The 25,260-nt window shown below is 41.3% G+C and overlaps 1 protein-coding gene across 5 annotated transcripts in view; it reads left to right on the top strand.

Annotated features, from left to right (window-relative positions):
• Positions 1-7: 7 nt before the first annotated feature.
• Positions 8-25,260, top strand: part of LOC118337909 (collagen alpha-1(XXV) chain) — a 144,938-nt gene continuing 119,685 nt past the window's right edge. For all 5 annotated transcript variants that reach the window (XR_004797199.1, XR_004797198.1, XM_035675069.1 and 2 more), the window contains exons 1-2: positions 8-391; positions 552-621. Coding sequence is in view for 3 of the 5 variants with exons in the window: in XM_035675069.1 (XP_035530962.1) it covers positions 95-391; positions 552-621 (367 nt within the window). In the remaining 2 variants the exon portion in view is untranslated. The remainder of the gene's footprint in view (positions 392-551; positions 622-25,260) is intronic.

Genomic DNA, 25,260 nt, shown 5'->3' on the forward strand with positions numbered 1-25,260 from the left:
AGAGAGAGAGAGAGATACAGAACAGTGTGCCATAAATTCGTGACTCCGCGCCAGATGCAGTTTTGCTCCCAACAGCGCGTGTAGTTGTAGTTAAATGGAGATCGCGGAGGCAAGAGGAGCATCCAAGTGCGTGGAAAAAATGGAGAAAGAAGTGGCGCCCAAGAAGCGACAGTGTTACCGCACAACAGTGCTGAACATAATCTCGTCTTTATGTTCAGTGGCATCCATCGCCTTTTGCATTCTTCTGAGCATTAACGCAGCTGATATTAAGAACCGAGTTGTGGATTTGGAGAGTGGGAATGGCGAGCACACCTTTATCCGCGCCCCTGGCTACTCCATGGATGCTTTTAATTCACTGATTGAACAAAGAGTGGATGAGCTGCTCTCTCAGGTAAGATTGTGGCTCTTGTCTTCCTAGAGTTGATTGCTTTTAGCCACTTAATTGACACTGTGGCAGTTAACAGCCTTACAGAAATCATCCTCACATACTTAGATTTTGCTGAAAGCATCATGTGCATATGAATGAAAATGCCATTCTTTTCATATTTCAGCGCTCTTATGAACATTTTGTCAAGATCCGGACTGCCAGACAAGCATCACCTGAATGCAACTGCCCTCCAGGTAAAAAAAAAAAAAACTACTTTTCCCAGTGCTTTCTGGACATGTGGTTGTCTGTTGTTTGAGACTGGATTTTGCCAGTATCTCACACACCAGCCTGTTTGTGTTGTAAGAATGAATGGAAGCTTTCTGAACAGGTCCTTTAGTTTATTTCATTGAAACCGATGACACATGACAGTTTGCCTGAATAGTGATGATAGTTTGGGGAGGAGGTCTGCTGTGAGGGATGCAAACAGCTGACCAGCCATTACACTTAACAGAAAGAAAGGTATTTAACAGCGGTCTATACATAGAGGTGCTGAGAGGTTGTTTGACTTGTGATGCTGCCTGCTCACTTGTCCACTTGGAGGGAGGGAGAGAGAGAGAGAGAGAGAGATAGAGAGCGAGAGAGAGAAAAAAGCCTCTTGAAATTCACATTTCCCACCAGTAGATGGAAACATTTATTCCTCCAGCGTGGGTCAGCATTCTGATCATTTTGGGATGGAGTCAAGGTCGGGTTAGTCAATGCATCAGAGCGGGAGATGTTGCTCTGGGATGTTGGGCATGCTGCACATTTTGAGCTGTAACATCACTTTTACATTTTGCCATGGCGTTTACTGTTATTGTGCATTGCTGTCAGAGAAAAACAGTCAGTGTTTCGTCTAAGTATGTGATTGAAAGCTCCAGTAAAGGTTTTAAAGAACCCTGCATGTGTTTTCTGGCAATATGGATACATAATTGCCACCACATAACCTAGAATCAAATTCTAATGTAAAGTTCAAATGGCGGTGCAGATGAAATTTCAGTCCATTACGAATGTTTTCTCGATGTTGGGTTGTGGATGCATAGCAGATTAAAGTCTTGCATCTCCATTTATTATATTTAATAGCATGATTTCTCTCATTCCGATGTAGGTTAAAGGAGTAGCATACCGTCTCTGTTGAATGAAAACCAGTTCTGATGATTTAAAATTTCTCAGATAAACTGAAGGATTAAGTGTACCCTACTTCTTGCTGAAAACAGGAATGTATTTCTGAGCTCATAAAAAGTTGACATTTTGCAGATACGTGGTTTTCACAAGACAGCAAAGATATGTGCATCTCTTACTTCTTTCTTCTTCTTTATTGAAGTGTTTGTTCACGGCGTTTTGTGCTTTTTTTCATGTGAAATGTTCTTACAAGGTCACTGACAATCATGCGTTTTTAGAATACCAAAAGTTTGTCTAACAGGATCCTCAACCCCTGTCAGTGGTGATAAAAGGAGTCCTTGAATTCAGAATGAAGTGTAATATCTCGCCTTTGTAAATAACATGTCACTGTGCATGGCAGTAGCATTTCCAAGAGCTCTCATTGAGGCAGATGTGAATGTTACGCTTGTTTCTGGCAGACTGCATTCCGTGTAACTACACCGCTCAACCACTACAGTAGTAGACTACATCCTGCAGGAAACTGACATGTTTTCGCTACTTTTTCTGTGTTTGTTTGATAAAAAGGGGTTTGTCCGCATCACGGCTCCAGCTGGGAATGTGATACAGTAAGTGTGAACATACTGTAGGTGACCTCTCTGGAAAAGTCCTTGTTGTGACATTGTGCAGAGTAGGCTTGTGGTTGGATTTTTGGATGGACAGTCGAGGTGTCTGGGAGCATCTGTGCAGCAGGACTGAAGTGTCCTTGGGCAGGAGGCTGAATCCTTCCTAAAGTTGGCGAGTGTTCTGTTGTTGTCTCTGACCTCTGACTTCTCCTTTAAAACAAAGAGATTCCCCCTATCAGATACATTCAGGATTATTACATCTATCAGAATCAGACATAGGTGAGAGAAGAAACAAGACTGATGAAAGTCATAATCCTAAATGAATGGCTCGATTTCTTTTTCAGTTTTAACAAGTGGTTTATCAATTGCGAATGACTCATCTGCAGAGTGGGAATGCCTGAATTACTGAGCCAAAAGTACTGGAAGTATTAACCATAATGAGACTTTCACAATCATGCTGCTCTCTGTTCTCCATCCCTATCATATGTCTTCTATTTATTTTCTCCCACCACATTTCTGTAAAGGGCAGAAATAAAACAATGAAAACATTTCACATCAAATGAAGCGCAGCGACGCTAAGACCGAGGCGGCACTGAGCTGGAGCTCGGAAAACTGGCACTCAAAATTTTGATTGGATTTTTTTTTTTCATGTACAGTACACATCCCGTAGTTTTTTTTAAAACTATGGTTACAAACAAAACACATATATCATCAGTATAGTTTGAAGAATCTGTAGCCTAATGTTCATGCAGTGTAAGTGTATTACACATGCAACTTTGTTAATGCTTCAGAGTGGGCTTTTTCAGGCCAAATATCCTCATAGCAAATGAATGCTGAAATGGGTTCACTCAATATTTATCCTCTCTTCTGTCTAGAAGACAGCCCCTGGCTCAGATGTGGCTTTTTTTTTTCTTAGAGGGGAGGACTGTAATGTGCTTTTCACAGTCTTCACTTTATTGCTGTCAAAGAAGATGGAGTGGTTGCAAAGACAGAGCAATGGTCCATAGCTCCAGGATGTTTTATAGGTTGCTTCTGAATCAGAGGAAGTTTGTACCATCGTTATCAAAGAGAGTCTGTCGTAAACTTAAAGTATATTTTGCTCATGCTGATGTAATTCTTGGTTAATGAAGGTGAAGTTTCTTTATGGTGCCATTTGTCATTCAAACAGTGTCTGGTATCGCTGTCATTTAGCGCTCAGTTATTAGCTTCTGAGAGACTAAAAGCATGTTCACACTTGGGCTGAACCTGAGATTGTTCCGGCTCTAGGGATGGCAATGTTGGTCAGGCCGCTTTGGGCCAGACTGAAATATCTCAACAAGCTGTTGGATGGATTGAAAGTGGATCCTACTGACTTAAGTGTCACCAAGTTGACATTTTTGCTGTTAGTGAAATATCTCTAGCTCTAGATCGATGATCCCCTGACTTTTTCTCCAGAGCCGCTAAGAGGTTGAGATTTTTGGTTCGCAGTGAAATATCACAACAATTATTGGATGGATTAGCATTAAATTTGATTTTGACATTTTTCCCTTCAGTGGGGAGCAAATAGGAGCAACTTTGCTAATCCCTTAGAAGTGAGCTTACCAGACCTCTATAGCCCACTCTTTATCTCTTCTTAAGGCTAGCAGCTTGAGGCTACATTACTACTGGCATAACACACACAAATTGATATTTTTTTTCAATTGTTGCACTCACTGTCATTGTGAGTCTGACAATGTTATAGAAGTGCGATGCTAAATGGGTGGGGAACATCTTTTTAAGAAGGGATCCCATGCCACATTTTCATCTTCAGTTTTTCTGGACTGCCCCCTGAGTTTGAAAAACGTTTACACCATAAATTTAATGTATATAGTCTTGGGTTTAGGGGGAAAACCAAACTAAACTAAGTTGGTTTGAAGTCTCTGGAGTCACACCCACTCTGTGTGCCACACTGTGAACCGGGTCTCCTAATAATTGTTTCAGCATTGGTGGGAAGTTTTCATTTTCATTTTTTTGTGTACCTTCTCCTCCCCTGGGATCTGCATTCCAAGTGGGGCCTGTTGTTTAATGGGACAATAATAAAATGTGCATTCAGCAAGCACTGGTGCTGTGCTCTTTCCCTGTTTACTCACCCGAACGCCTCAAACCCTCCCTCTCCCCTGCATCCCCTTTTCCCCACTCTGCAGCATTTCTTGATGTTAACGCTTCAAAAAGCCTGGCAGCTAAACACCAGCCAAAGTGCTCTTGAGAAAACAGAACCATACAACTTGTAATGTGCGGCACTTTGTTTTCCCCACTAAACACCCAACGCTGGTTGTCAAGGGCAAAGGGGCAGCAGTGGGTCATATCAGTTGGCTGTTACGTCTGAAGATTTCAAAATAAAACCAGAAGCAGATGCAGCAATATCTGTTTGGCTTGCTCTGTCAAGTCCAGATTTGAATCACTTAAGCAGAATCAAAACTAAACACACACACACAGCCCACAAAAACTCAACCTAATCACTCCTTTTCAACTCCTCGTGGCCGAGCTGGGTTGCACTCCCCCTTTCTGTCTCACAAAGTGTGTAATCCCAGTGGCATGATACAATTACAGTTGTGCCAATCCCCTCAGATATCCTCAACTCAGTGGGCAACTGGTAATTAATCACTGACAGCTTTTGAATTTAGCCCTCTGTGTGGTTTGGTGCTGGGAGGTGCCCTAATGGCCATGTAATTACTGAGTGCTAGGTAAAGCTAAGCAGACTTCCAGGTAGCCACTGCGGCCAGCTGCTTTTGGTTAGGTGAGTCAGGTTAGGCTGCCTTTGTGAGCAAGTGAGGCCGGAGACGAAAGATGGAGCCTCGGAAGCCTCGCCTGAAGGCAACAGTGAATAGGCAATTATGAATTTGATTGCTGCTAAATTGCTTAACAGGGCATCTACATGTACATCATGAGCACAATGTACTCTAGTGAATAACATCTTGCAGGGATTGTTTTATGCATAAAAAGCTGGGCTCAGATTTTACATCAGTCCCAATAAATTAACATGACGTGATTTATCATGATGAATCATCAGAAGTGGTGCATTTGCCCTAATTTCCAATTCTCACACAAGGTTTATTATAAAGGGCAGGATGCTGGAAATGGCACAGATGGTCTCTTTATACCTTTGACACAGCAGTTTTTATGGGAGACGATGAGGCATGCCAGCTGAAAGCACTAGTAATGACTGTGGGGTTTGAAAGGGTGGCACACTTTTTCTTCTTTTTACTATACATTAACCGGAGGGGACACTCTGAATGGAGAGGAGATGACATGATTTTTATATGAGCGATGTCACAACAGCACTCCGTTGGAGATTGAAGTACCTCAGGCTGGAAGAATGAAGACGGGGCCAAAAGGATGGAGGGCAATCGTAATGCTCGTGCCTAATGGTTCGTCTCACGTGTCCTTGAACATTTCCTGGCGGGGATCCTCAATCGTCATTTTGTGTGGAATAAAATAGAAAGCTTTGAGATCCTGTCTTGGCTGCTGCTGCAGTTACTACTTGGAGTTGAATGAAGGGGTTTCCATCACCACAACATAACGGCACACCCCACAATTGAATAAAACAATTGTCTCCCTTTTTTTATTTGACACGCATTTGCTCCTAAAATAGGCTGTTTTTATAATAAAATTAATGCTTTCCCTTTTAGGATTCATTGCACTTTCTGCGTCATCAAAGCATAAAGTTGGACAAAGAGATTCAAACTGTTAAAGGTGGAGCGACATTATTCTAGTGTGGTTTTGTGTCTGGCTTCAAAAAGCTCTTTGTCAATGGATGTCACCCAAGTTGTGTGATTACAGTTGAATGATTTTCCTGTTGGACGTGCTGCATTAAAACTTTTCTTGGCCCTCCATGTATCTACTCAGGCATGATATTTCAGGGAGGTCTGAGACAGTGTTCTTTGCGGTGTATACTTTTTGTTGTTTGCTCATGTACTAGATTCTTTCCCTTCATCCTGCGTGGAGGCTAATTTGTTCTTTAAATATTGAGGAAAAATATTAAGTGTCATCAATTAGGCAGGCCTAGTGTGTATATGACTGTCTGCACCTTCAAGGGGGGCCCTTTGGTGTTGGTGATACCCCTCCTTCCATTGCCCCGTAACCTCCAGTGCAGATGGGGCAATCACTGCTGTTGGTTCCCTTTGATGCTCTTTGTCCCGGGATCCAGTGCTCCTCTGTCAAAGCTGGGTGGCAAATCCTCCACAAAAGATGGCTCACAAACTCGGTGCCTCATCTGCTGGGTGCCCTCTGACACTGTGTTGAAAGTTCTAGTCATCTTCCTACTGAAGTCTCCTTTGTGATTGCTTAAGTTCACCCTTCCCTTCACCAGCCCACATACTCATCCCTGACCCACCAATATTCAAAGGGACTTTAATAGACAAGGGGGACCTTTTCTAATGTGACACCCATGTGGAACAGCTGGTCTACTGTTCAATATGGTGATTTTCTGTGACTTCAAGGTCAACTGTGCAATGTTCAAGGATTTTCTTCTGTGTACTCTGACCTCTAGTAGCGCTATGGAGCTGTTTTTTCTGAGTGGGTCCCCGTTTTGGTTATTTCATGCATATGCACATGTCATGTGAATCATATTCCTGCCAATGATTTCGAATTATTCCTCTGACCTACACGTGACATGCCAAGATATGTTGAAATGTAGCAACAAAGGCAGTGAAGAATCTTGTAACGATGAATGTAAGCAATGCAGGATTTAAAATACTACTGCAAATCTTTTATTTTATAAAGAAGAAAAAGGCTTTCAACATGCCTTTGCGTTTTTGTACGTTTCACGGCCACCATAGTTTCTTTTTTGTCATTAGAAGGGAAGGAAGAACCGAGGGAGTTGCCATCTGAAACTACACTGCTGGAGGCCACTAAATCCGACAGACCTCTGATATATTGTATTTCTTTTACCAGCCTGTCTTATTGAAGCTCTCTAGATGAAACTTTTGATATATAGTCAGTATTTCCTGTTAATTATTATTGGCATAATGCTAGCAGAATGTCAAATACAAAATACATTATTGCTCTCTGATTTAAAATGCAGTTTAGCCCCCCAATGCCTCTCTCCATGAAAAACATTTTTTATTGCATTTGTTTTGAATGTAAGAAAGATTTTCCAGTGTCTGTCGTCAATTTCAAATCACCAGTATAAAGCACGACGATGCCAGTGTTCACCCGTGTCATGGAAATTCTGGGCTCCAGACAAGCAAAGAGAACTAGGAACCCCTGAGGCGCTCCCCACACGCTCTCCTTCCCCCCTCCCTCCCCCACCGCCTGTGGCTTTGTGCCCCAGGCCTCCAAGGCCTAGCAGGCATGGAGGATGGGGGGTGAGGGGCACAGATGCTGCTAGTCTGTACTCCATCAGCCTAATAAGAACAGGCACTACAAATAAAACGAAAAAAAAAAATAATCATTGGGACATGCCATTGCAGGAAGCTATAATTTTGCCAACGTGCGCCTGACATGCAAACTATGGTTAACATGGTCTTGCCATCATTCATGGGCATCCCTAAAAAGATGTCTTTAATTGAATAAACAATGCATGAATGGTGTTTGCAGAGTCTGTTTATTTTATGTGTGTATGCATCATTTAGTCTAAGTCCACAGACTGAGGGCAGCATTAGCTTAGGACTGTTCCATGTTATGTTCAGTTCTTAAGTCCAAAAACAGCTTACCTTGACAAGAAGTCATTTGTCATTTTGGTCCTAAACCTGCAAGGAAGTGTGTGAAAATGATTGGTGTAGGGAGGGGGGTGGAACCATTCGTGGCGTGTTTTAAAAATTCAAGTGTTATCAATATTTTAACAGCCCCAATTCATCACAGTTATACTAAAGTATGAAATTGGCACAATTTAATCATTAAGGAAAAGTACATTTAGATGATATATCCCAATTTACTATTATTATTATTAGTAGTATTATTGTTATAGAACAGACATTTTCACGATGTACCCCATCAATAATCAGTTAGAAGTGAAAAATGATTTTACAACAAACAGATGATGGCATCCTATTCACTAAATATTCCACTCTACTTTTGAACTGAACTTTTGAATGAGCCACTAAATGAATAGATGTTACCACTGCACTGAATGTGTGAACACGGCCCGGGCACCAGCTCTGGCTAGTGTTGATTCATATGCTGAAAAGATTGCTCTTTGCTAGAGATCACAAACAAATAATGTATAATATCCACATTTTGTGTTTCTCAGATCAGGGCTTTGAGAAAGGTCATTTGACCTCTGTGTATGTCATAGTACCTAATACATCTCACAAGGCAAAGTTGAAAAACACTCCTGGTCAATACAGAAAACCTTTGCTTAAGCAAAAATACAAATTTTAATGCTGTCCCCCTTTTCTGATCCCCACACAATTTTTGTACAGTCTCTAACCTCAAGTCCATCTTTTAGATTAATTCCCTTTATTGGCATTTCTGAATTAAAATAACAAAATTATTTTATTGTCTTTTGTTTAATTTCCAATTTCCAGAGTTCCAGAGTTCACTCTACCAAACATTGGTAGTAATCCTGTCAGAGCATTTATTTACGGTGGTTGCAAAACATTTATTAGCTAACATTTTTGGAGTGCCCTTATTTCAATTTTCAAACCCTTTAGTCCCAGCAAAAACAAGCAAACAATCCCTCAAGCTATCCAAAGACAGCAGGGATTCAGGCGATTTCTCAAAGTGGAAAAAGTGATGGAGGCAAGCAGGGTTTGCCCAGTGGCTGGCCAGATGTATGCTCCCAGACTCCCCTGGGGCGCCACTGAGAGGTTGGACTCTCAAAACGGTCCAAACGGTTGGATCGGACTGCTGGTGTTTCTTGTCAACTGGGCCAACACTGTTAGACGTCCAGTGGGCTTGTCAGTTAAGGGGGACCCTCTCTTGTTTCCCCCCCCCCCCCTTCACTGTCCCATTTCATGTTCAGTTTAAGATACAATTATGTCTTGCTTGAGATCTTGTCAGCTTGTTCAATGCCCCCCTCCTCACCACCACTCACCAGGGGACTTGCACTTTGCCAGCCGGCTCTTCCTTCATAAAGCTTGTGCTAAATGTGACATGAAATATGAGTCATGCTGTAGATCTGAGAGGGTTATAAACACACAGGCAAACATTTGAGCCCATGTGCACTCACAAACATGCTGTTGCACACCCATGGATTCAACTGTAGCACAAAATATGCACGCGCGCAAATGATCACATATGTAGAGTCGCCAGTACCACAGAGACATGCAGCCATGCGTGACACCCTGCAGTCCCTCACTGTGGATTTTGTTATTTGATCTATTACCAGTGGCAAAAGGTTTTGATGATATTGTGGTTTGGTTAATTTAATTTTCTGAATTAAGAGAGGGAGAGAGCATGAAATAAGTGGATTGAAGTCATTCATTCTCAATTTTCTCAACAAGCTGTGATATTAAAAATGGTGTAGAATGTGGTTTTCTAATTAAGACTTATGTAACGGTATTTTTCCAAAATATTTCTGAGTACTTTTTTTCTTTCCCCTTTAGCATGCAATTTATCTAGAATATGCAATTAAATAATATGGCTCAAATAAACAAAACAGTGCCCGGGGGGAGTGGAAATTTTCCAGTTTGACATACCTGGGAATATACATGCATCTACTGCGTCTGCGTCAGTTAAGATAGATTGATATGCTGAGAGTTGCCTCATGGTCTGGTCGTAGCACAGACTGCCGTGCTTTCAGGGGCCCCTCCCCTTGTATCTGATGAAGAAGAGGGTAGAAACAGCTGTGTAAGCCACAGTTAAGGCCTGGAAAACCCAGTGGTGAGACAGACAACCCTATGCACTTTAATTTAATTTTAATAAATTGAGCGGTCATTTGATATGGTCCAAGCAGGCTAGACGGCTTGTTAAATTGTAATTTTCGACAGCTTGATAAACGGTGCTGATGCTCTGTCCTATAAGTCCTACGTGGAGGTACTAATATGGGACACTGTGGTACTACGATGTGAACTGTGCTTGTCAGCGTACCTCTTTGCTGTTCCTGCGTGAAACAGTTTTGAATTGTGGGAACCTTTTCATAACGTATTTTGGCCTGTTCTTAGTCTGATAAGTGGCAATTATGTTATTGTTATTGTAAGATTAGTCATGCAGCTGTAAGGTAAAAGTGTAAGTAGGAGATAAGAATTCATGAAATAATTGACTGTTCGCTAAACTCTTCCCTCAAACAATGATTGCGAAATCTTAGCTTAGCAACCATAACTAGGCACAGCAGGCCTGTCAAGCTTTGTGATATTTGGTATTTCAAGGCTCTAGAGGGTGGTACCTTTTTTGTTTTAACCTTTATAGCAAAACACAAGAGTCAAATTGTGAGCAAGAGATGTCATTAAATGTTAAACTTAAAGGACCAGTGTGTAGGATTTAGTGGTGCCTGTTGACCTCTATATTTGATGACCTTGGAATGAGAACGGGTTGTGAAGTGTGACGGTGGCCACGAAACTCATGAAAAATGTGAAAGGCCCTCTCTACAGCCAGTGTTATGTTTGTCCTTCCCGGGATAAACATGGCTGTTCAACATAGCGGCCTTCACGGAAGGTGACCCACGGCACTTGTAGATGGCTCATTCTAAGATAATGAAAACACAACGATTCCTATATTAATTTAATTATACACTAATGAAAACGTACTTAATAGATATTATATTCCATTCCCAGTTTACTAGCTAGTTACTATCTACAGTCACTGTAGTAACTTTGTCTTACTTCTAAAGCTATTGTTAGCTAACTACATTATTTTGTGGGTTTCAAACCCTGCTTAAGAAAAACTGTCTGAAAACACAATGAAGTTTGTGTGTCTTGTTTTATGTAGCAATCATATGCATACTTAAGACCCTTGAGTCAGCTGGAAACAATAAAAAGTCAGCTGCAGATGGAGTTTTCAACCAACTCAAAGAGTTACTGTTATTAGCTAGTTAGCCAGCTAGCTACAGTCATTTTGAACAGACAAAATCAGTGCTCATCTACTAGAGATGAGAAGCCTGTTGGAATCAAAGACCCATTGTTTCAAAAATACTATGAATTTTGAGTGTTAAATCTGCCGCCATTATCATTGTACATGATAAACGTCTAAAAGAGAGAGCTAGACAAGCGTAGCACAGCAAGTGAGAGGGGTGTGGCTCAGTGCAAACTCATTATGCTGAATTCAGATAAGTATTCAGTGTTTATGCAAAAGACAATCCCATTGAAATGCTTCCACCAATTTAAAGGTAATGGTGTTTTTTCCCCCTTTCCATTGCAGATTATCTCAGCTGATAATGCCATTCATCTGGATTCATGCTGTGTTGTTTGTGTGCGTTCATACACTGGTGTCTGTTGGGTTTTAATGAATCAAGCATACTGAGTGGAAATGTTATGAGATTGTAAATCAGAATACCTCATGCATATTTTATACATTTTCCTTGCAAACATAAAAGTACAATGATCATTTATGCTCAATGTAACATCCAAATGATCCACAGACACAAAAGTTGCCTTTGAAGTGCTCTCTTTTCTAGTACTAGTAATTTATATTAATGTATTTTTAGGAAATGACCTAAATTCCCTACTGTGGTAGTATAGAGATTACTAGTTTTCTGTGGGTTTTATCTCAACTATGGACTTCTTTGTGAAGTCTTCTCCTGTGTCCTCACACACTTTGGGAAAGTTTAGAGGACCGTTTGAGAAGTTTTAGAGGTTTGTGCGTCATGCCGCTTTGTAAGATTTGTCATAGCACTGATATAGCCTCAACTTTATATTTAGTTTATAGCACATCGTGGCTTACAGTGATGGTGATGTTGCTAATGATACAGCTGTAGGAGAAGCTTTACTTTAGGTGGTACATCATTCATTAATTGTAGGGTTGGTTGTTCCTCCTGTCAACATGTCGAACCCCATATTTCTTATGATGTCTGTCTATGTGTAGTAAGCATCTGTCAAATGAATGTAATTTAATGGTGATAATGCTCTGAAACACAGATGTTGCAATCAGTTGTCCTACATGTAATAACCTTCTTGACTCTCTATCAATCAACATGACGTCCTGCAAGGCTCTGTCTGGATCCAGGTTAATGAGCCGCCTCCCATGAGCATGCTACTATCTCAAGCAGTTTCACATCTTGTGTGGTTTCTTATACTGTACTTGGTTACTGCAATACAAAGTTAGCTTCTCAACAAGATTGACAGTGTTGGTATGTTGGCTTGAGCTGGGAGTGCCATTAATTTCCCACAGAATATTGCACTTACTACCTGCTGTGTCAGCTGCGGGGTGTTTCAGGTAGAGCATGCACCGGATAAATTCAACACATGCTAGAAATTCTACACATATACCTGACTGGAAGTGTTGGTATACATCATTGTGTCCAAGTATGTTTGTATGTGCTATTGTGGGAACATATAATGCACATAAACTGACTGGCAGTTCGGATTGTGGTCTAGAAGGAACATATTGCTCCCTGATTGACAAAGATAAACTGCACAGAGAGCACAAGTCTAAGTAAACCAGTTGCCTTATTGGAGCCATCCCTGCTTCTTTAGCGCACAGTAAATGTTTATTGTCTCATAAGTACGCCCCCAAGTGTTTTCACTGGTTTCCCAGGGTCTGTGTATAGTGCAAATGAATGGCAATATTTATGTTTATAGTTTGAAGCTGCAGCAGATAAAGATGGCCAAACTTACTGATACCCTGCAAAACATAGTGAGAGTTGGTGGGAAAATTGACTGACGAGCTTTTTGCAAAGCCATCATGTCGCTGAGTGATTATGACTTAATCTGGAGTAGTCAAGGTTATCGCTATTGTCAGTCTCGGAATAAGAAAATGGTAATAGGTGATCTTTCCTCCTTAGGAGATATACTGGGTGCGAGCATGACTGACTTGAAGTGCTTCCAGTAGGGATTATCTCTTTCTCAGTGCTAAACAGCAAAAGATGGGTAGGGATCCATCACCATGCCCTTGACCTTCAAAACAAATTACCTTCCCGACATTCTCCCTGCCTCGGCTACCACAGTTGAACATTAGAGGCTATTTAATAGCCATAGGAAAAAAATTATGGAGAAGAGACATGACTTTACATGACGTGCATTTCAGCTGATTAAATATGACTTGACATGCCAGTAGTTAGAACTTGCCACACTATTTTTGGTGCCCAGTGTAAGATGGTGACCAGATTAGTTTATCTTTCCCAAAGTGCCAAATGCATGTGTAATATCAATTTAAGGAAGACATTTTGTAAACATCCTTACACCCAAATTGACTCTTGGCTTTCAGCTTCAGTGTGCATTTGCTGTCAGCTTCGACATGCTTTTTCCTTTCATGTAATATAATAAATGAGAGGGAAACTCTTGCACACGTGTGGGTCTCCAGTCAGATCCCCAGTGTAATATAGACTCGATCGTGTACTTGTTATTCTTAAAGCAGTCATTCATGCACTATTGGCTATCCCACCTATGAACTTGGAGTTGCTTTCTTGAGGTGGAGGTCAGTTGGCAGGAGCTGGCTGCGTTACTGCAAATGTCAGGTCCCAATAATATGAGGGTGTAGGTTTCGTCTGAGCGAGAACAGGGAATAACACGGTATAACTCAATGTTTCTTTGGTTTAAATCAGTTTCACTGAGTCCCATAGGAGGTAAGGCACTCTTGCTTGTGAATGTCATACTCATAAATCTACATCTTGCTAGCCCTAGATGTAGTTGCAGTTTAGGAAAATATTGCTGAGTTGAATGTAATTAATAAAATTACAATTAATATGGAGTGGATATTAACCCTTTGGAGTCTGTTGGTTTATCTGTGAATACACTGAGCATGTTTTATTTAAGTTAACAGCTTCATTTTATTTATCATGTAGATACAAGCTGAGAATTTCTTACATTTTCCTGCTGTATGTGTCTGTATAAATAGTGAATGAATATTTTGTACAACCTTGAACTGTTCTGAATCTTTTTTTCTTCTTTTTTGGGTTACTGGCAGCTTTTTACTTACAAAATGAGAAGCTGACTGATAGCTTGACTGAGTTTGTGTTGCAAAAAAGAATACCATGTTTACAGGGTAAGGAGATTTTAAAATGTGCCACACAAACAGAAATTAATGCATTGAAAGTTGGCAAAATTGAACCGAAATCAAGCTGGGCTCCAGAAGTTTGAGGAAAAAGAGAGTTTTGCAAAATCTTGTGGCTTTTTTGTCATAGTGTGAATACACTAAAGTGGCTGAAACTCATCACCACCTTTTAAAATCTCCAATACCATGAAGTGTTGGATTCACTGACGTATGTGGTTGTGGCCTCTTGGTTGTGTTTGTTCTGGTGGTGGCAAGGCAAGACAAAATCAGTGGACCGGATATGAAGCTACCTCTGAGAGGTGCCGCCTGAGGCGGCGCGCAGTGCTGACAGAGGTCAGAGCTGCAGAGTTTTAGGTTGCAAAACTGCCCTGCTGCATTGGGCATAATGTTTATACTAGCAGACTTTGCTGAATACATTAGTTATGAAGAAGCCTACATAGAACGTGTGCATTCAGTCATTATATAAAGTGAAGTGGATGGAGATTAGTGATTGAGTATTTTACAGTTTTTTGTACAAGTTTTTGGTTTTTATTATTTGCATGCTGGCTTGCAGGACACTGAGAAAAGTGCATAGGGTGGGAGGCTAAGATGTATTGCAAGTGCAAAGGGGCAAGGTTTGAGGGGCTTATAAGAGAAGAAAAATGGATTCGAACTACATTTCTCTCTTTCATAGTTTGCTGACACTCTGCTCCAGGTAGACTTCTCCCCTCCGGCCTGTTCTCGGATTAGCGTGTGCTAGCCAAAGTCAACATGAGAGGAAGTGGGGAAACGGCTTCCCTCATTCGCACCAAGACTGCTAATGCCTCGCCAGATCTGGTGTCAGGCGAGTCAATTTGAGATGGATAATTTGTCTTCAACATAAAACAAATGTGATATTTTTTTTTATATATTATAGTTTGTATACTCTCACAAAACCAGGAAACTGGTTGATATTTTCTGGGTGTGCATCCTTTTAATCTTAGTGGGAGAGATTGCTGGAGAGATAATGGAAATATCTGGAACAGAAGTTGATTGCACATTATATCTGGGAAAAATCCAAGACATATTTATGGCACAGGATGAATACCTCCCTTAAAATACTTTTGGCTGCCAGTAAGGAAGCCATCACATGGAAAGGGCCGCAAGGAAACTATCCAGCCAAAGACAACTAGACTGCAGTTGTCAATGAAATTGTGTGTATTTGACCATTACCTTAAAGAAAAGGTTTGGCTGTTTGATACACTCATTCGACCAACAAATTGTTTTTGTACAGATTAAACAAATGAGATACAGTGTGTTAATTAGTGAGCTTTAAAGCCTTTGGGCAGAGCCAGGCTAGCTGTTTCCCAGTGTTTCCAGTCTTTGTCTCAGCTAAATTAGCGAGCTGCTGGCGGTGGCTTCATATTCAACCTATAGACATTAGAGTAATACTGTATATAGAAAATACAATATATGGTATATATGTAATCTATTACATGAGTAATTGAAAAATCCTGTTCTATCATTTTGCTGCCCATGCCAACACACTAAATAAAGTTTCGTAAAAAAAGGGTTATGTGAATCTCTGTGCAGAAAACTTGTTTTAGAACTTAGAGTTTTGCATCCTTATTACAGAGGCCAAAAACGGAAGGGTAATAAGTCTGAAAATGAGGCAAATTGCTTGTAAAACAGGTTACGCAAAAGTCACCAAAACATCATCAAGGCAGTGCTTGCCACCTCTTGATGTCAAAATTGGGTCATGTTCAAGGCCCTACCCAACCTACCCGTGTTTAATTGCCATGTGCTAAAGAATTTCCCATGTGCACACAAACCAGTCAAGTCTGGTGCGGCCTAATAATTGTTCACTCAAATCGCCTCTTTGTGCTGCTGTCTACAGTCAGGCTGCCAGGATTTTTTTTCCCCTTTCTGCACTCTTCAAATGAGATCTCCCCCCAACGCTTGCAATGATGGCTTAGAACGAGCCATTGCAAAGTATTTTCTAATTGACAGGGGTTATCTGCACAAAACTCCTTTTGCTCCCCCTTGCTGTACGGTCAGCCACAACATAAAAGTCATGTCTAGCTGTTTGATTTCAACCAGGAGCAAAGCTGTCCTTTAAAAGCAGTCACATAGACATTTATCCCTTCCTCTACCAGCGTGGCCCCTCATCTCCTCTGTCCAATCGTCCTCTTTATCCTGTTCAAAGGCTCTCTCCAGTTCCAATGAGAGGAGCATGGGGAAGCCAGCTGTTTGGGGTCTACAGCTACTGACTGGATTTATTGACTGGGCGAGACAAAAAAAAAGTGAACAAAATAAGCAGAAATGACAAACACAGACTGGTGGGCAAATAAAAAAACCCTCCACACTTTGTTGTGAGTGGAGCAGCCTGTGTGTGTGCGCTGCTGATATGGATCCCCCATGAGAAGGTTCAGGTCACTGAATCCCTCCTCAAACAGGCCTCAGAAAAAAAGATTTATTTTTTTGCTTCAAAGTTGGAAGGGGGGAAAAAAACAGGAAACAAACAGAGTTTTTAAGCATACTCACTGCAAAAGGGTTTTCTGTGACGCTTCAGAATGATAAATTATATAAATGTCTTTGGAGGCCACATTAAATGGTTCATGAAAATAGCAGGCCCTCAGAGAGTTTACTGTGCCTCCTCTGTACAGCACGCTTTGATGATGGTAAATGGTACACTGTTCTATCTGCTTTGACAAAATGTCATCGCCCTGAAAAGGTTTTATCCTGTGTTAGTGTGTTTTCTCTCCAGTGAGCACTGCAGCGTTACCGGCGTGACTTTTGATGATTGGTGTTGACTCTAAGTATTGTCTAGCTAGCTGGGATTTTACCTGCTCTCGCCACATCCATTAGAAGCCTCTGAAACTCTAAACTGCCGCAGAAATGAAGCAGGTCAGGTTTTGCACAATATTGATGTCTTAAAATATCGAATATGTCAGTTAGGTCTTGTAGCTTGTTTGGTTGTTGTGTGTGCGTAGGTGTGTGCACGTAGAAATTCAAGCTCAGGTCAGACAGACTGTTGGCATGGCTCCTAGTTCTCACCAAGAAAGCAGCCCCTGTCACACTCCCAAAAGCTCTGGGCTAGAGATGAAACAGAGAAGAGAGTGTGTTGGTGTGTATATGTATGTACTGTGTATGTGTGTACCTATGAGCCCTGTGCATCTCTAGCTTGCTTGCGCCTCATACTGACATTTCCAACTGGTGCTGGTGTAAATAAGTCCGTCAACCAAAGCAGGTGTGGGGAGCAGGCCTGGGAGCAGGGGAGGTCTGCGTCCCTTCAACCCCAGGCCGCAGCGAAACCATCCTGGAGAAGTCAATATTTGCACTCGGTATCAAAGCCGGCCCTGTTTTTGTATGAAAAACCAGGCTGTACAGAAGCAAGCTTGTCCATGACTCCTGGGGATGTCACACTTGTCATATTTTGTGGAATTAGCATAAACTCACTATTGGCTACAGCTAGTGTTTAGGACATAAATTGTGTGTTGCCCCTTTACCATCATTTGAATAGTATGGCAGTAGCTTGAATTAGACCACACAAGCTGCACTAATCAATATTTCTGAATGAACAGTGGGTCAGGTGACTTTGTAGAAATGGAAAGATGTCATCCGTTGTCACAAACCCTCAGATACTTATCACCAGACTGCATAACCTCTGCTTTATTGTCTTTCAGCTCATTGTTTTGAATTTACAGCCAGAAACTTTATTGTTTTGGTTTAGTCTTGCAGCTCTCACTAGTGTCTTTTAGCCTTATCCAGCAGCTTTTTTCCCCAGCAAAAACTGAAGAGACTACTGTAGGCTACCTGCCCAGCACCAAACAGAAGACAGACAAAGTTAGCAGCTAGCTGGTGCGAATATTAGAACATTTAGCACTTAGGAGCTGGCGGAGAGTAAAACAGAGCTAAAAGGAGAGTCTGTATTGGTCATGTTCATCAGGAAGCCATAAATGCGACTCAAAATAAATGCTAATGTTGCTCCATGTCTGTTGGATGTGCACAGTAAATAGGCAGTGTTGTGTTATCAGTGAGCCTATAACAATGTTCTCATCAACACTAAGATGTGAAGGTGTGGCCACATGGCTCAAAACAACTTGAGCAGTCAAGATGTTTTAACTAATTTGAAAGAGAAAAGGTTAATATTAGAATTATGGCCTAAAACTGATAGATTCAGACATTTTAGGTACCGTCACCGGTTTTACCTTACAAATAAAATAGTTAAGCTGGCTGAACTCTTGGATTGGAACAAGCAGTTAGGAGCTCATTTTATTGTAACTGACAGAAATAACGGCCAAAACGTTCAAGTGAATCAGAATTATCCTTTCAGGCTAGTTTAGTTGCTGCACCTCTTTGACATGAATTGGAGCTTGTTTGTGAAAGTGCACATTCACCACCTAAGCCACATCTGCGCTACTTCCAGTTTAATCTTCTTTGTATAAAACTTCTAATCTAGTCTTCTCGTCTATCTTCAACAGCCTCTGTCCTTGATTTCGTTTGCTGCGAGAAAACACACTTTTCTCAGTTTTTGTACACAGAGCACACATTTTAAATATAAGACATTCTCAGGAGACCTGACTGCACTGGTGTCTGGGTCCATCCCTCCCTGTCTCTTGAAAATGTGTGGAAAAACACTTACATGGCTTTGCTTTGATTTGCAGTGTGTACAGAGGGGCTTCCATCACAGCTTCTCTCATGTGGCCCAGTGCTCGTGCTCCTGTCTGCTCATTGAAACCATCCTCTCACTGGACTCCAAGACAAGACAGTGTCTTGACTATATCACAGGCCATCGCAGTGGATTTTTTCAGGTTTACACAACCTCAGTTGCAGCAGGGGGGGTTTCTCTAAATTTACCAAAGGTGGCACAGATTGGTTCATAATATGCCTCTAGCAAAGAGACACCACTAAGAAAGGATTACACATCAAGGATAAAAGATTACACTATGTTGGAAAATGTTGCAGCACACAGATTCCTAAAGTAAACAGGCTCTGGAAAGCCATTACTCAATTATACAATTGTGAACAGACCACATGAGTCACAGGCAGACACGCTTTGGTTAACACTTGGTGAGACACTCCGAGGTCCAGTTTAAAATGTGGACCACTTTGGCTTTCACACACCTTTTTGCATGCAAAGCAAATCAGCCACACTTGAGCTTTAAGGTTCCACATTAGCGGGAGCTTGTGGTAAACAAGCCAAGCAGGGCACCGCTCGCCCGACTCTCCTGTGTTGCAGTCTTTTTTAGTGTCCTTTTATAGCCTCCTTCCTTCCTCCTCACACTCCACAGTCTTCCGAGAGGCCGTGCAGGCACACTGGGGAGTAAGGAAGTCAGCATGCTTCATTAACTGAATGCGGCACAACACGCATGTCACTGAAAACAACAGAGGCTCTGTTTAGAAAAGAAATGACACTTAGAAATAATAGTGAGCCAGAAGCTTGCCCATAAGGGATGGCTGATGGTTATGCGACCTCCAGCAGTGCTTCACAGATTTTTTTTATTTATTTTATATTAGCAAGCTGGGAGTGTTGAAAAATTTCTTTTCATGGAGCTTCACTTGCTGGAACTTTTAAGGGAGCGAATGACTACGCAGCATTTGTATTCAGTAACTTTATATGGTCTTTGTTTAATCTGCACTCAAACTTGAACATTTAAGCCTTTTAAACCAGCACTATTCATTATGTAATTTCCTGATATGGTCAAGATATGGTTTGTCAGACACTCAAATTTTATCAAGCAGGTGTTATTTTATAGCCACGCAGTTAATTGAAGTACCCCATTCGAATTTTGGCCTATTGGGTCATATATCTGCAAATATTTGAACAAGAATACTAGATCTCCCTGAAGAACAGGACAAACTTTAGTCAGTCATTAAATAGTGGATTTGCGTGGCACATGTCCATGTATCTATGTGGCTGCCAAGATGAGGGATTAACACCTTTTCTTTAAAATTAGGTGGTGGTGGGGATAGATGTCCACTAAGCTGACACAAGCCCACGGCTCATATTTGGAATGTAGTCCAGTTGTAAAAATCTGTCTTTAAAAATTAAAGATATATTGGATATAATTATCAGTGCTGGAGTGCATCAACACTTTGAATTTGTGCTCGCGGACTGAAATGTCATGTTGAGTTAATGTTAAAGGGGTGCTGAAATTTAATTTTATTTTATATTTAATTGACAGAAAATGAAGCTACCCAAATCTGATAACCTATTAATTGTATAAAGGTCCGCTGTGGAGTTTCCTGGTAAATTCATAAAAGTCATTCATCGCCACCAATTGTCGATGAGTGGAATAACTTCCGTTGGCAGGAATGTGTATAGTCTGCACACACACAAACAAACAAAGAAAATGAGGACGCACTCCATAGTGCAATTAGTGTTCAATAACTCCATGGGGTAGAAAATACCAAATACTCTCAGAAATATGAGGATTTGCTCCTTTATTATTATATAATTTTAAAAATATTTTATAGATTATTAAAAACAACTGACTAAAATTCAATTCTAATTCATTGAACTATTGAAATAATCCCAAAATTAATTAATGTATAAATTGTTTGTTGTATAAAAAGTTTATTTGTATAGCACATTTCAACAACAAGGCAATTCAACATGCTTTGCATAAAACATAAAAGAAAAAAAACTATAAAAAGACATTTAAATACAATTAAAAAGAGTTAAATAGAAAATAGAGATGCAGAGTTCCATACAGCACACTTTGTGAACAGATTGACTCCTGGTGTAGGGGTCTCGTATGTATACGAGACTGAATGAATCCCCACAGACAGGTGTATGTCTGCAGCACCTCCAGGGTGGCTGTGCTGGCGGGATTAGAGAAGGTGAGAGTGTTGGAGCTCTGCCGCGAGGCCTGTCCCGGCTGCTGCTGTTTAGCCAAGACAGCGCCAGCGAAACAGAAAACAGATGACGGAGTGAGGGGGGAGCCGAAAAAGCTGGCTTGTGTGTTCCTTCTGTTCTGTGTCTGTGTTTACCCTCGAGGGGTGTCAAAAGGATATGGCTACCATATTGTGCATGATATTACCCATGTTGCAGCATGGTGTGGTTCCTCCATTTGTCCTGCTTTGCTGGTTATTGTATCATCAGTCAGGCCCAACACACTGTAAAATCCAATAATGACTCATCACCTGTTTGTGTTAAAACATGCTCAATGCACCCCTCTGCTAAGATGCATTTAAACCCATCAACCCCAGGCTTGTGTAGCACTTTGCTGTGAACGAGAGATTGAAGTATATAAAACACCTTGGAGGATTTAATCTTCAGTCTATCCTGTGTAGATATTCTAGTCCATCTTCTACTTAAACAATCATCTCTGTGTTCACTCAGGAAATGTTGACAGTCCAGTCACCTTGCAGCTTGCAGTGGTCCATATCAAAGTGGCTTTGGCAAAGCCTGACAGCCTCAATTAGGACTTCTGTGCCACCTCAACTTTGCACTGGCTAAACTGGTTCCTGCCCTAATCGTGCAAGATCATGTTATGTTTTCTCTAAGGATTTTTCAAATGATTTTATGTCATGGTAATTTTTTTGGCCGCCCCAAAGCCAAGACCCTAATCTCCATATCCTTGGAGGTTCTGCTCTACTGGCTACAGGATACCGTCTGGGTGTTTTTCTTTCACCATCCTTGCAGCTGCATGGAGCGATTTATACCCAGGTTTGTTCAAGTGGCTTTTGAGTTTTGGCAGCTATTGTAGATTTGGATCATAAAAGCGAGTACTGCTACATGATAAAGTTTAATATGAATATGTGGACTTTTTTAGATACTCAATAAATTAAGTCAAATAGTCCATCATAAGTTGGAGTTGAACTTATTGTCCTGCTGATCCTCAAACGTGGTGTTTCTTTGGATCAATCTTAAGGACTGTAGATTTACCCTAAAATGCTGTTACCTCAAAATTCAAATATGACATTTATTTGCATTTATATTATTTGGTTATTCATAGGAAATGTGCTGTGAATAGCAAGTGTATTTTAATCAGTAAAGCTTTCAAGTTTTAAAATTGGTATTAAATTTTGGGCTTGCATAGCGATGAATGCAGGCTGATGGCTTAGCTCCAGGTTGCACTGACCTTAGGTCCCCACACACGTGTATAGAGGACCGTGCCATCACATCAGCCACTCAGCGTTGACAAGATTTGCCAAAGCTTGGATATGCAGGCGGGTGGTTGGGTGGGCAGACAGGCAGACTCTGCTGTCTGGCACAGGCAAGGCTCAGAGACAGACGGCTGAGCCATGTTTGATGACTCCCCAAGCTCATCTATCAATCGCCACCTTTCCAAGTCCTCAAGGCTCTTTGGAGATGCCTCAGATACCACACTCTGACGTCAGCGCTGACAAACAGAAGGGGAAGTTGGGAAATGGCTACTCACTTGTTTATGGTCTGGTGCCCTCAGAGTGGACAAGGCCTCTGACCTTAGAGAGCTCTCGTCAGAATTGTGAGGCAGGCAGCAGAACAACTCTTGAGATTAAAATAGTACCAGGCAGGGGGGGAAACATGAGATTTCTGCCCATCTGTTGCGATGCTTAAGTTCCAGAGAGATGGTGCTGAAAGAAATCTTAACAATACTATTTGCAGTATCCCCATTGTAATGCACTGTAAAGAAGATGTATCTGCATTGTAATTTGTTTTCAGGTAACAAAGTCGGGGACATTTTAAGACAGATAATTATATTTTTATTACAATTCGTGTGCTTGTTAAAAGAGATGGTTGACACATGAACGGGTTAAATTTACTAGAAGGAGCCCACACGCGATAGCCACTGCTCCAAAAAGGTTTGGGGAATGAGAAGCATGCTCAACAATCCAACCTTTAGATTTTCCTTTAGCGTGTTGGTGAGGTGGCAAAGTGAAGTAGGACATTAGTCTCCAGCTGGTTTTAAATTCTGAAAACAACCCTGGTCATCGCTGCACAGCAGGTCATTTCAATAAACACCAATGTCAAATTTGTACCTTTACGACTATGTTGAATAAACTGGCTCTTTCTATGTACATTTTGAATTGTTCTGGCTGTGTGCACACAATATATAGTTTCTCCAAATGGTCTTAAGTAAGCAAACTAGTACAAGATGCCTATATTTTTGTCTCTGTCAAGAAATGCCAAGAGACATAAGTGTCATTGGTTATATAGAAGACGAAGTGTTATTTAGTTTTTTGCCCAAAGCCAAAATGGAACGTTTGCCTTCTTTGAGCATATTTTCTTTTGTGTATGTGGTACAAACCTTGGCCTAAAACACATTTTGTAAATCTTGTGGAACCAGTTCATGTCCTGTGCCTTGTAGCTGCAGGGACATGGACAGTCCAGCAGTTCCCCCTACATCCTCTTTCTCTGAAGTTACCAGCACCATCAGGCCAAAACACACTCTTGCACCATGGGATTGATGGGTGCCAATGGTTGCCACTTCTTCTGGGAAACATTTCCTTGAATGAGGGCTTGTGGTGAAATGTTTACAATGTGGGAACTATTAGCAAACTTCAGGGAGAAACAACCCAGCGTGGTGTAATCAATACTTCTTTTGTTTAGTGAACCCACACACTCAAACCCCAGAGTCGTCAGCTTCCCGGGTATATGGCGCATGTTAAATTTTGCAGTGAGGCAGCTGCTTTGTGTATCTGGTGTAGTGAAGTGTAATGCTAGAGTTTTAAGAACATGTAAATGGACTTACTGATGGTGTCTAGCTTTGCACTGAGAACACGACTGTAACGCTGGAATGTACTAATCAGGTTCTTGTTACTAGCACCATACTAACCGGAAAGACAGCTTCTAGGTCTCTAATAGCTATGTCGATTGTAAGTATGATCCTCAGTGGCTGAGTTTGTTCAAATCCATCCTCTGCTACAGATGCCAGCAGGGAGTATTGGTGATAATGGGAGAGTTCAATGGTAAAAAACCTGTCGTGCAGAATGTATCTCCATTGGTACCCTACGTTGAGCACTGGATTTGCAACAGCTGTCCATGTGTACAACATGCTCATTTCCGTGTGGGGACACATGTATGTAAGTCATGCGGTAAAGACCCACAAAACCCTGGATACAATCAAGGAACTGGGTCATTCAGCAACACCTGCTATTGGAATTTGAGGATCAACACTCAAGCAAGCAGCTGATTCCCCCTTTTCGCTCAAATCCCAAATGTATCAAGATGATTGATGAGTTGAACACATGCAGAGTAACTGTTTATCTGAGGCATCGTCTCACACCTCCCCGAAATGATGGTACTCATGTACCTTTGTTGTATTTTGCTTTAAGCTTGCTCTCAACTGCAAACAGTCCAGAAGGCATCCACAGTAAAAAGTGCCATGCACCTGTTCCCACTTTGGCTCCCTCCACAGTCCACAACAACTGGGCTCAATGCCGAAATCGCTGGGGCTGAGCTGAGATCGGTTTGCCAGTGGATCCCCTGGCGTTTTCTGTTTTTCCCTAGAAGCAATGTAGGTATTTTCATCTGCCTGTGTTTAGGACCAAGCTTGTGACAGACAGTTGAATTTCTCACATTCAATTTCATACATTTAATTGAAATGCAGCCTTTTTCCACTGCGAGGATTAGGAATAACCTCAAAGGTGTTAAAGAAGCAATTTCATGGAAAGGTACAACGAGTATGCACCTGCTGTTTTTCAGATGTCTTCAAAGCAGGCAGATGGGTTATGTTTAATGAGGTAGTCATTGATTTGTTCTTGGCAGGAAGGTTACCTGCCTAGGTGGAGCAGTACAATTACTCAAAATATGATTTTAATCATTCGTTCACTCAATGAAGTCATTGTGGCAAGGTCAAATAACGCTTCTGTGTATAATTGAACTTGAGGGTGTAAAACACTACATGGCAGATTGTGTTTCAACACTAGTTATGCAAGGTTCATAAATACACAAGGCTTTCTTCTCATAGGTATGCCTGTTTGTACACCTTGAAATTTTACAATGACACTTTCTTTCTTCAGTTAATGAATTACAATTATTATCTTGTAAAACTGACCTTGTTCTAGATGAGTTTAAACCTCAGAAAGACGCCTGGAGAAGCAGTTATTTAGTTTTCAGATGGGGGAGGGCACAGCAATGTCTGCCAACTAGGCGTGGACAGCTGTGAACATGAGAGCCACAACAGTAGCGTGTGTACT

The sequence above is a fragment of the Morone saxatilis genome, unplaced genomic scaffold (genome assembly GCF_004916995.1).
Source record: "Morone saxatilis isolate NCDOM2014 unplaced genomic scaffold, NCSU_SB_2.0 Contig4, whole genome shotgun sequence".
In the NCBI taxonomy this organism is placed as follows: domain Eukaryota; kingdom Metazoa; phylum Chordata; class Actinopteri; family Moronidae; genus Morone; species Morone saxatilis.